Below are 12311 nucleotides of genomic sequence, written 5' to 3'. Positions count from 1 at the left end.
CACAGTTCAATGTAGACACAGGTCTGGTGGCCTGACATCATTCAGTTTTAATCAAAGCCTCCTTTTACAGACACTGTTTGGAAAAACGACATCAGCCTCCAGCAGCATGGTCTCTTTATTATTCAGCAGTAAACGGTTTCTCATGAGGCCAGACTCTCTGTCCATGTGATGTACGGGGCTCCTATACATATGATATGATAACTACCACATGCTCACAGTCTACTTCTTGACAGTTCTTTGTTTAATTTGTCATTCATGAAAAACTTTCATTATTTATAGTTAAACCAGAAGCTTAATTGTTCTGGACCCCACTGACTCGTACTCTTACAACTCTTCACTTAACACTTAACTAACACTTAGTTTAACATACTTAACACATATTGTTTGTCTGTTAATCATACTTTATTGTAAATTTTCACAATTTTAGATTGATTCTACAATGTCAAAGTATTTAATGTCATGCACTAATCACAGAGACAGATCCTTGTATGTGCAAACTAACTCGACAATAAACCGTTTCTGATTCCTGATTCCTGCCAGTTGAAGCCGACATTACTCGACATCTCTGGTACTGATGAAATATGCTGCCAGTACCTTATTTCTATGATTATTTATTTTCTGTTGATGGGATTGTTATATTTTATATTCAACCTTTATTTCTCCGCAAATATGACGTACTGAAATTCAAAATCTCTTTTCGAGGGAGTTCTGGACAAAACAGCCGCATGAAAACATGCAGATTTCCCACAGTGGCGTCTGCAGTGAATGCACCGTTCACGAGTCGTTATATCAAACTTGATCAACAAATGTGGCACGTTGATGGGAGAAACATTGGAGGAGGCCATTTAAAGTGACACGCTCCCTCTTTGGATTACACGACTGACTTACAGAGCTGCAGTTGACAGTAACGAAGACTTATTGTTGAATAACTGCAGCACATTGAGAAGTCATTGCATTGTTCTGTTTCCATGACGAACAGTAAAGAGGATTGTTCTTCCTCCCAAAAGGTCTGAACATTCACATCTGTGGATTCATGTCCCAGGAGCAATAAGTGCTCATTGGCATCATTAACATCACGATTACTGTATCAGTACTTTCAGCACATTACATCACTTTGGCTTCACACAACAACTTCTTCAGGTGTTTCGAGATTTCTTTCACCTTTAGTCCGTATATAACTGGATTCAATAGAGGATAATAGAGAAACGCTTGTAAAGTCGTCATGAAATCTGAATCAGATCCCAGTCGAATTACAATGACATCATATCCACACAAAGATGAAAAGCAGATTAAAACTATCAGGTGGGGTAAACAAGTCTGTGCAGCTTTTTTCCTGACATTTCTACCACTTCTATATGATATTATAAGTATTCTGGTGTATGTAAACAGTATGAAGAGCAAAGGGAAGAGTGCCATGCTCAGCAGCGCCAGCACATCAAATACAGATAGTGCTCTCGAACTCTCACAGAAGAGTTTGTAAAGTGAATTGTTACAGAACAATGCTCTCAAAGCTGAATTACAGAGTTTTGAGTTCGTAACCAGAATTACTGAGACTGCCATCTCACCAGCAGGCACAAGCCAAGCTAGAACCAGAATAGTAGTCACGGTGCTTCTTCTCATGATGGCTGCATACCGCAGAGGTTTACATATCGCCACATACCTGTCATAAGACATGGCTGACAACAGGAAGAAATCTGAAGCACTTAAGGTGTAATATACAAAAAACTGAAAGAGACATGCTGAATATGATATGAGCTGTTCTTCAGATAAAAAGTCACTTAACATCTTTGGGTACATAGCAGTGTTGTAAACAATAGAGTTCAGTAGCAAAGCTGCAATGAAGACGTACATTGGCTCATGGAGGTTCTTGTGTATCCAGATAAGGTACACGATGGTGCAATTAAAGCAGATTGTTAGAATATATACTGTCAACATGATAGAAAAATAAAAATACCTGTATTTGCCCATTTCCACATACCCACCAAGAGTTATATATGTTACATTAAATTCATCATCCACTGAAAGTGTCATCATTTAAACCCTGACTTCATAGACTGGTAGACTGTTTAACAAGCATCAATGAATGCACTGATAAAAGAAGCCTCACTATGAGGATGGCATTAATATAGAACATGTATTTGTCACATTGATCTACAGATACCTGACCTCGGACTGCATGAGGTGTGTGCTCATCTTCAGATATAAGAAAGTGAACAGTTTGAGTCAGATGAACTATCTTATGACCTTTCCTCACCCTCCATGGATCTCATTAACTCTTTCACATGGAGTTGTTTTGAATAACTTTATCAAACTCTAGAGGCCTGAACCCATTGGTGTTCAACTTTGTTTGTGTCAGTCTGTGTTCTATTAATATGATTTTGCGCCTCCTAAAACATCAATTTGTTTCCCACATTGCATTGAGAGCTGTCGCAGGGTTGGTGCAATGCCCTGATTAATGACCTGCATGTGCACTAACCACAATACAACGCACATAGTCAGGTTCAACTTCAAGTTACACTGTACAATTTCATACAAACGCAGTTTAAAGTCCTGAAACTATTTAAGATATTAAATACAGCAAATTACGAATTCATAAATAACATACATTACAACGCTTAGGCCATAAACATGCCATGACTTGTGTAAGAAGCTGTGCAAATATGTGGAGATAACAAGCTCTCCAAAATTAAACAACTGAATATATTGTTGGTTCCATGACGCCACAAAGAAGCGTTTTCTGATCTGACCCCCGACGGGAAGAGTGACATAATTCATCCATGGCTTAGTAGTTTTGTTGCCTAAACTTAACTGAGTAGTTGTGTTGCCTAAACTTAACTAAGTAGTTTTGTTGCCTAAACTTAACTAAGTAGTTTTGTTGCCTAAACTTAACTGAGTAGTTGTGTTGCCTAAACTTAACTAAGTAGTTTTGTTGCCTAAACTTAACTAAGTAGTTTTGTTGCCTAAACTTAACTGAGTAGTTGTGTTGCCTAAACTTAACGAAGTAGTTTTGTTGTCGAAACCTAAATACGTAGTTTTGTTGCCTAAACTTAACTAAGTAGTAGGTGAGGGCGGTGAGTGGGGAAGCGATCACGCTGTAATTCCGGATGAACCTCCGATAGAAATTGGCGAATCCCAGGAAACTTTGAAGTTGCTTGTGGGAGCTTGGGACAGGCCAGGTAGTGACAGCAGTAACCTTAGCGGGGTCCATCTGGATGCTGCCCCGGGAGACGATATAACCCAGGAATGAGACCGTGGGAACATGAAACTCGCACTTCTCCCCCTTCACAAACAGCGAGTTCTCCAGTAGGCGTTGACGCACGGACTGAACGTGGTGCACATGTTCCTCTTGGTTCTTGGAGAAGATCAGGATGTCATCGAGGTAGACGAATACGTGCCGGTCTAAGTAGCTGTGTTGCCTAAACTTAACTAAGTAGTTGTGTTGCCTAAACCTAACTAAGCAGTTTTGTCGCCTAAACTTAACCAGGGAGTTTTGTTGCTTAACTAAGTAGTTTTGTTGCCTAAACTTAACTAAGTAGTTTTGTTGCCTAAACTTAACTAAGCAGTTGTGTTGCCTAAACGTAACCAAGTAGTTTTGTTGTCTAAACTTAACTAAGTAGTTTAGTTTCCTGAACTTAACTAAGTAGTTGTGTTGCCTAGACCTAACAAAGTAGTTTTGTTTCCTAAACTTAACTAAGTAGTTGTGTTTCCTAAACCTAACTATGTAGTTTAGTTAGTCGGTCTCTAAATGGCCTTTTTTGGAAAACGCCTAGACATACCCTGAGACAAACATGTGTAAAATATAAATTTTCTGTGGTATTGTTATCAAATTAGAACTTGGACTAGGTAAGGGTTCATGCTGTGGTCCCATTGTGTTGTCCTTGGCGAGTCACCGCGAGGACGACTCCACAGGGACCAGGCCCAAGCGCGGAGACCTGTCTTCGCTCACAGACTGAACGTGCCATGAGCTCAACATAAAGGTAAGCAGAAAAACCTTTTCGCAATTCTTTGCATTGGTGGTTTCGGTCTGTGAGGACGAAGGGCCGACTGGGAAGGTGTGGAATGTTCCCTGGGACGTCGTAAGACCGTAAGATAGTCTCTGAGAGCGAACTGTGCTTCAGCAAACCACACGGAAAAACTCCAGCAGCTTGAGCGAAACTGCGAGCACGTCATGTTCGTCTCTGGAAACGTCCAGTAGACTCAGGGTCACCAATGTAGGAGCACTCCTAAAAACATGACAAACAAACACGGACTTCCTTCTCACCTTTAGCCCCCAACCTGTCTTACAACTTACATTATATTACATTATATTGTATTATATTGTATTGTGTTGTATTGTGTTGTGTTGTATTGCTGTTGTTGAAGTGTTTGTTAACAGTTGGGTTTGTGAGTTTAATTGCTCTCAAAGGACAAAGGAGAAGTGGATCTGTTGACCACCTCTGACATCATTACATGTTACAGCACTATTTACCATGTCCTGGTTTGTTTGTAAAGATAGAACATGTTGGCTCAGTTGTTTCTGATCACTGAGGCCCTTGAGGCCCTTGAGGCCCCTTCAGGCCGCCACACTGTGACCACTGGGTGATAATTAGCTGTTTGCAGAGCGGCTGTACTCAGGCCGTCCCCTGAGGTTCACACACACTAGACACTCATTAGTGTTTCATCAGCTGTTGTTATCTCAGTAGATTGCATCATACCGATCGGACACACACACACACACACATAACTTTCTTACCACATTTTGACCTCTTTGACCTCCTGAAGGAGTCTTTGATGTCACATCGTGGCCCTGCTGGAATACTTCAGACATTCTGATGATGATCCGGCTCGACTAGAACTCTTCTTCTTGTTTTATTGTCAGAATAAAGTGCACTTCTGCAGGAAGAGGAGGAATATATGTTCATATATATGTTAATGAAATACATACAGACGGAGTGGACCAATAGTAACTATGGCGGGCGGTGCATTTTATACCTGGGCCTTCAGTGCTGTCCTGCAGCTGAAACATCTCCTAATAATCTCATGATGGCGCGCAAGCTATGGTTATTTGTTTATACGTTTGAATAATACTAGTGCGTTTGGAAAATGCAGAAGCTTAAATTGTGGGAAATATAATGTTCTTTCGGTGGACTGCGCTCACGTAACAGAGAACGTGCTGTGTGACCTCTGAACCCAGAACAAAAAAAACAAAAACAAAAGACAGCTGAGGCACCGCACTTCTGGGAGGCTACGCTAAACTAGCTGAACAAACAATAACTCCACGCATGACGGTATGCTTCGTAATTAACGGACAATGCATATAGTCCAAATCTATATAATGAACACAATGACAAGAACAAACTCACAAGAACCAGTCACACATATTCATAAGACAACAGAGCAACAAATCAATCCAGCAGACCTGCAGTGGAACACCTCCACACTCGAGGGCCATTCAGATATTAACTGTAAAAAAACAAACTTAAAGTTTAAAGACAAACTCCATCCTCCTTTCTTTGTTGATAAAGAGTTTAATCCCACCTCACTGCAGCGCTGCACCTGAAAACTGAGCTGCACGTAATGCTGACGTACTTGTAGGCCAGGTAGCAGGTGCTGACACGTCAAAGAATACGCCCAACATGTCAAACTAAAGATCTGATTGGTTGAACACTATGACAATCAACAATATCGTCTCCATTCACTTAAAGTGTAAAGGAATTCACGTGTGAGTCTGCAGGCCTCTGTTCTACCTAGAGACACAGAGGTGAGATCTGATTGGATAAAAGCTCTACTTAAAACAAGCTGCACTGGAAGCAGAGCAACTGAGGAAGACAGTAGGTAAACATAATTTGATAAATTATAATACATGTAGTGTATTTAAGAAAAATTATTAAATTGTAAAAAAACTATAACTTTGCTAATTCTGTTTAGGCTAGCAGAGAAGGCCTTGCTGGCCCTGATGGCGCACCACTGGTGGAAAGATAGAAACATGTATTTGGTGGAGAAACTGTACTTTTACTTTGAGTATTTGTACAGTGTGGTATAAGTACTTTTACTTGCGTAAACAATCAAACATGAGTACTTCCTCCACTGAAAAAAGATTATTCTCTCAGTCCGGCCCTGGATATAAAACAGCTGACGAAGCTCTAAAATGACATCAGCGATAAAACAGCGGGTGTTGGTGTGATGTCACCTGACACAACAGCACCTGGAGGTCCTCAGAGATTTCTCTCAACTTGAGTCTGGATATGATGAAGGATTAAAGAGAGGAAGATACTACACCAGCTGTAAAGACTTTGAGTGAATCCAAAGTCTCTTATTTACATCCACGCTTAATGTAGTTGAAATGGCCCTTTTAGCTAAGGGAACTGCCATTTCCAAGACAAAAAGCTCCTCGAAATAGCAGTTTTTGAATTATAAGGGAACTTATAACCCTTATAACCGAAAAATGGTCATTTCAACTACAGGTTGAAATGACCTGTAGGCCAATCATTCCAACAGATATGACATAAAAGCCACCCATCTCTCCCAAAAAATATCTCAAATTGCTTTGGGCTAGGAGGCTGAAACGTATGAGGGGGCATACCTGGGAACAGCCCACCAGGTGTGCAAAGTTTCAATCAAATTGGACGAGTTTGACTTTTAGGCAAAATCAATGCCATTGCCTTACTTTGCCTGAGATTTGAAAGAATTCCAGTCAGTCCAATCATTTTCATTTTCATACCAGTGAACTGTGATACTTTAAAGACCAGTTTTTTATAGACCAGTGATACTTTAAGATGATAGTACAGTCCATATTTCAGCTTCCTAGCCCAAAGGGTTGTAGAGATCTTCCAGGTCAAATGTCAGTTTATTTACAACTCAAAAAGTGTCATTCCGACTAAATTATAATGAAATTTTCATGTGGCCCAACCATACTGACCAAATGGTAACATTTGTCCCACAACATTGTTTCCGTACAATTGAACGTTGGTCCAAGATATCTACGTTTGAGGGCGGGATATTGAACGGTTGAGAAGATACTGCAGTTTAAAATGTCAATCCTGAATCCCTCTGAGGTGGCCATGAATCGTCCCTAATCTTCCCATTCGTCCCACCAAATGTCACTTTTATCCCGATTTGTCCCTGGAGGTTTGGGCGAAAAAGGGACAGCATTTTGTGGGGTTCCCGAATGTCCCTTTTTGTCCCGCACGTCCCTGGGATTTTGCCCTCTGGTGGCCACAAGCGGTAAAGGGCCAATTGGGAAAACTCTTCCGAAACTTTGGAAAATCATTCCTCGGCGACCGAAGGTCCGAAGGGAGCGCCCTTTTCCCAGGTACAACGTGGGCAAAGATCACATGCGGCCTAGGGGTCTCCCTATTTTTAAAGGCGCTCCTTATACTCCGTAGATTTAGCTGAAAATTCACCGATCTTTCCGGTCGGCATAATATTAATGTAGTCGATATTGCCCCAGGTGGATTAGGGCCGGTTTAGACGACTAAACTACTTAGTTAGGTTTAGACAATATAACTACTTAGTTAGGTTTACACGAAAAAACTACTTAGTTAGGTTTAGACGACTAAACTACTTAGTTAGGTTTAGACAATATAACTACTTAGTTAGGTTTAGACAATATAACTACTGAGTTAGGTTTAGACGACTAACCTACTTAGTTAGGTTTAGACAATATAACTACTGAGTTAGGTTTACACGAAAAAACTACTTAGTTAGGTTTAGACAATATAACTACTTAGTTAGGTTTAGACGACTAACCTACTTAGTTAGGTTTAGGCGACTAACCTACTTAGTTAGGTTTAGACGACTAACCTACTTAGTTAGGTTTAGACAATATAACTACTTAGTTAGATTTAGACAATATAACTACTTAGTTAGGTTTAGACAATATAACTACTTAGTTAGGTTTAGACGACTAACCTACTTAGTTAGGTTTAGGCGACTAACCTACTTAGTTAGGTTTAGACGACTAACCTACTTAGTTAGGTTTAGACAATATAACTACTTAGTTAGGTTTAGACAATATAACTACTTAGTTAGGTTTAGACAATATAACTACTTAGTTAGGTTTAGACGACTAACCTACTTAGTTAGGTTTAGGCGACTAACCTACTTAGTTAGGTTTAGACGACTAACCTACTTAGTTAGGTTTAGACAATATAACTACTTAGTTAGATTTAGACAATATAACTACTTAGTTAGGTTTAGACGACTAACCTACTTAGTTAGGTTTTGACGACTAACCTACTTAGTTAGGTTTAGGCGACTAACCTACTTAGTTAGGTTTTGACGACTAACCTACTTAGTTAGGTTTTGACGACTAACCTACTTAGTTAGGTTTAGACGACTAACCTACTTAGTTAGGTTTAGACGACTAACCTACTTAGTTAGGTTTTGACGACTAACCTACTTAGTTAGGTTTAGGCGACTAACCTACTTAGTTAGGTTTTGACGACTAACCTACTTAGTTAGGTTTAGACGACTAACCTACTTAGTTAGGTTTTGACGACTAACCTACTTAGTTAGGTTTAGACGACTAACCTACTTAGTTAGGTTTAGACGACTAACCTACTTAGTTAGGTTTTGACGACTAACCTACTTAGTTAGGTTTAGGCCTGTGTGTTTTATCAGATAACATAACGTTACATTTGGAACAAAGCTAAGTTAGCTAGCCAGCAAACCAAGCTAACGGCCATGTTGGTGACGCACACTGAGGGAGAAGTTGTTTACATGTCTTCAGCTTTTCCTTTGCAGTGACGTCCAAAGAGTCCATTCACACAGAGTCCAGTCAAGTTACTTTGGGGGATGATGAAGCAGAAAACCTTGCCCCCAATCATCCAACCGATCACAACCACGACCAACCTTTGCCTCCCGTTCTTCCGACTCCTCGACACCCAATCATCCCATCAAACACGTCTTTCATTCAATATTTCCTGACTTTTGGCAGCACCTTTGGTGTTCCCTTCAGAAATTGCTCTTGAGAATTTATTTTATGTTGGTTGTCCCTCCAACAGACAGTGAAGTTAAATATCCGCCCTTAAAGACTTTTTAATATATGTTTGAAAAGGATGTTTGCATGTCATGTCAGTGTGTCCTGAACTCTCTGACCTCAAAAGTGTGCAACACCAAATAATGGAACATTTAAAATACTAGAGATACTTGATACGTTTAGAAGTCTGGGCTCGGGGATAACTTAGCAACACAACAGTCCAACACATGTAGTCTGTTTGTGACACACCGTATCTCCCTTTGGACCTTGTGTGCACAGGTTGTTGTTGTCTGTGCTGGAGAACAACCTGATAAAAGTTCAGCAGCTTCCTCAGTCTGCTCTCAGTCAGTGGAGACCTGTTGACTGAATGTTTGACTTTATCTGAAGAGACCACAGGACTTGTATGAACACTATTAACAGTATATTTAGTTGATCCATGTTGATATATGTACTATGGACAACTTCCATAAACTGTGAAAGCTTTTCAAACTGGTTGATTGCAATTGTGACTTTGTTTGTGAATAATGTTCATGTTTTCCTTCTGAGCCTCGTTAACCTGCATACATCTCTTCTTCATTCATTCATAACATTTAGTTTGAGACATCCTGAATGGATGCTGAATCAAATGTGACATACATAACTCTTGGTGGGCATGTGGAAGTGCACAAATACGGATTCCTGTACTTTGTGATCATGTTTACAGCATATCTTCTAATAATCTGCAGTAATTCTACTATTGTGTGCATTATAGTGATTCACAAAAGCCTCCATGAGCCTATGTACATGTTTATTGCAGCTTTATTAATCAACTCTGTTCTTTACAGCACTGCTATCTACCCAAAGCTTCTGGTTGACTTTTTATCTGAGAAACAGAGGATATCTTACTCGGCCTGTCTCTTCCAGTGGTTTATATACTACACTCTGGCTGGTTCAGAGTTCTTCCTGTTGTCAGTCATGGCCTATGACAGATATGTGTCTATCTGTAAACCTCTGCAGTATCCAACTATCATGACAAAAAACACTGTTAAAGTCCTCCTGATTGCAGCTTGGATTGTTCCTGGCTGTCAGATGTCAGTGCCGATGCCGCAGTATGCTTCTACAAAACTCTGTAGCTTTACTTTGAAAGGAATCATTTGCAACAGCACAGTTCACAAACTTCACTGTGTGAGATCACAACTGCTGAACATATACGGCTTGATCGTGCTTGTAAATGCGGTACTCCTCCCCTTGCTCTTCATAGTTTTTACATACATAAAGATATTTGAAATAACCTATCGAAGCAGCAGAGAAGTCAGGAGCAAAGCTGCACAGACCTGTTTACCTCACCTGCTGGTTCTAATCAGCTTTTCTTGTTTGGTTATGTATGATGTTGTTTCAGTTCGACTGGACGCTGATTTTCCCAAAACTATACAATTTATATTGAGTTTACAAATGATTCTGTATCATCCTCTCTTTAATCCGATCATATACGGACTGAAAATGAAAGAAATTTATAAGCACCTGAGTGGATTGTTCTGCAAAACGGTCTAATGCAGAAGTGTCTCAATCTTTTTCCAGTCAAGGACCCTTAATAAGACGGAGAACAGACCGGAGACTCCCTCATGCATGTCCTCTGAATATAGTGATGTGAAAGAACAACGCAGGAGAAATATATGAGACAGATATTAGACATGTGATTGTAAGGGTTAAAGATTAGATTAGAATGTAACATCAAATTAAACTATCTAGTCTCAACAATTCTAAGTGATGGAGAGATCATTTACACTGTGGCCTGTAGGTAATACACGTAGCACGTAGCATGTAGCATGAAGTGTCCATGTGCCACAGTATCAAGCACCATCAGCTCCAACAATGTGATCATAGTAGTTAAAAACAGTCGGCTGTGACACTCCAACTCTAAATACAGAGCGCTTCATCAGGGTGACTGTAACAACACAAGAGAACATTTTTATTCTATCGACACTCTGAATTGTTAGTTTCTGATGGACTTTATTGATATCATTGTTTTTGTGTGTCTCGTTAAATCAACAGCGTGTGCTTCTGTCATTTGGTGCCCTGAGAGGAAAAGTGGAGTCAAATTCTGTGTTGGAAAACATCAACGACATAAACCATAAACCATACTGTTGCTGCTGTTTAATAATCATTTCTTGAATTATACTCATGAGTTTTCTCTTTAACTTTAGTTTTTCAGTGTTTGACAGCAAATCAAAAACAAGGTTTTGAATTGTATTGTGAAAAAATAAAAAGAATGAATCAAAGAAAGCATTTAGTTATTATTAGCACTATTTGTAGACTTTGCTCATTTACAGTGTGCAGCTGCCTCACATTCATGAAAACAAAGAAGACGGCCTCAGATGGGTAATCAATAACTCAGTGTGAAGATGATAAAGAGTCTGAGCTGAAGGAGGTTCTGGTGAACCTGCATGAGTTCATCTGGTTTCACCAGAATCCGACCCGGTGGCTCCGATGACGAGCATCAAGAACAACTCTATAGAAACAGACCATCTTCTCTCTGATGGTCTCTGTACTGATGGAGGTCTGATAGAGGATCAGGACTACACTGAGACTGGTTCATATAGAGGATCAGGACTACACTGAGACTGGTTCAGAGGATCAGGACTACACTGAGCCTGGTTCATATAGAGCAGGGGTCACCAACCTTTTTTAAACTGAGAGCTACTTCAAGGGTACCGAGTAGCACGAAGGGCTACTTATTTGATAGAAACGTCCTGAATAACAAAGTTGCACAGATCACCTTTTAATAATATAAGTGAAGACACTGTCTGATCATATGTCACTTAATTATTCCTCACAATAATTATTCACAATGATTTCCACAACAATGATGGTATAGCTACACATACATATTTAAACATGCAACTTTTATTTCTGTTAATCTGTTTCAACATTTGAAAGTCAGAGGTATCACATCTCTGATATGTTTGGATCATCACGTGATCAAAGACGGTTGCTGCTGCACACAGCGCCTGCTGGTGAATGATGCAGTGGTGATGTGGACATGTTGTGAAGTCTGGGTCACCTTTGCATTGCGCAATGAAGCCTGCATGCCGGCCCGTCATGGCGGGAGCCCCGTCTGTTGTCACCGACACCAGCTTTTCCAACGGTACCTTTTTCTCCACCAAGAAACTAGTCACCAGTCTCGTCTATAGCCGAGCGGGGATCCAACCCTCCGAGGTGCGCGAGCGTCTTCGGGCCCCCGCGTTCAAACCTCTAGTCTGGGCCTTTTCGGTCAGATTGCGTTGCCTCGCCTCTACCCCCGCCACCCCTGAGTTGTTGCCCCGCGGCCTGTTCCGAGGATTTACGGACCTGCACACGGGGTGCGCTTGTGGCG

The 12311-nt window shown here is 40.5% G+C and overlaps 2 protein-coding genes and 1 pseudogene across 3 annotated transcripts in view; 1 reads left to right on the top strand and 2 right to left on the bottom strand.

The window, feature by feature from the left end:
• Positions 1 to 38, bottom strand: part of LOC306783581 — a 5199-nt pseudogene extending 5161 nt beyond the window's left edge. The window contains exon 1 of the transcript in view: positions 1 to 38. This exon is cut by the window's left edge and continues 44 nt beyond it. The product of the transcript in view is annotated as an uncharacterized misc_RNA (transcript).
• Positions 39 to 1104: 1066 nt separating this feature from the next.
• On the bottom strand, positions 1105 to 2031 carry LOC306783580 (olfactory receptor 11H2-like; the record flags this gene model as incomplete). Its single annotated transcript, XM_079277288.1, has 1 exon — positions 1105 to 2031. The coding sequence occupies one exon, from the start codon at positions 2029 to 2031 to the stop codon at positions 1105 to 1107; it is 927 nt and encodes a 308-aa protein (XP_079133414.1).
• A 7537-nt stretch (positions 2032 to 9568) lies between these two features.
• On the top strand, positions 9569 to 10489 carry LOC306783002 (olfactory receptor 51E1-like; the record flags this gene model as incomplete). Its single annotated transcript, XM_079276525.1, has 1 exon — positions 9569 to 10489. The coding sequence occupies one exon, from the start codon at positions 9569 to 9571 to the stop codon at positions 10487 to 10489; it is 921 nt and encodes a 306-aa protein (XP_079132651.1).
• Between the last annotated feature and the right edge of the window lie 1822 nt (positions 10490 to 12311).

This window comes from Melanostigma gelatinosum (genome assembly GCF_949748355.1).
Source record: "Melanostigma gelatinosum genome assembly, chromosome: 10".
In the NCBI taxonomy this organism is placed as follows: domain Eukaryota; kingdom Metazoa; phylum Chordata; class Actinopteri; order Perciformes; family Zoarcidae; genus Melanostigma; species Melanostigma gelatinosum.
This window is presented reverse-complemented; position numbering and strand designations above follow the sequence as displayed.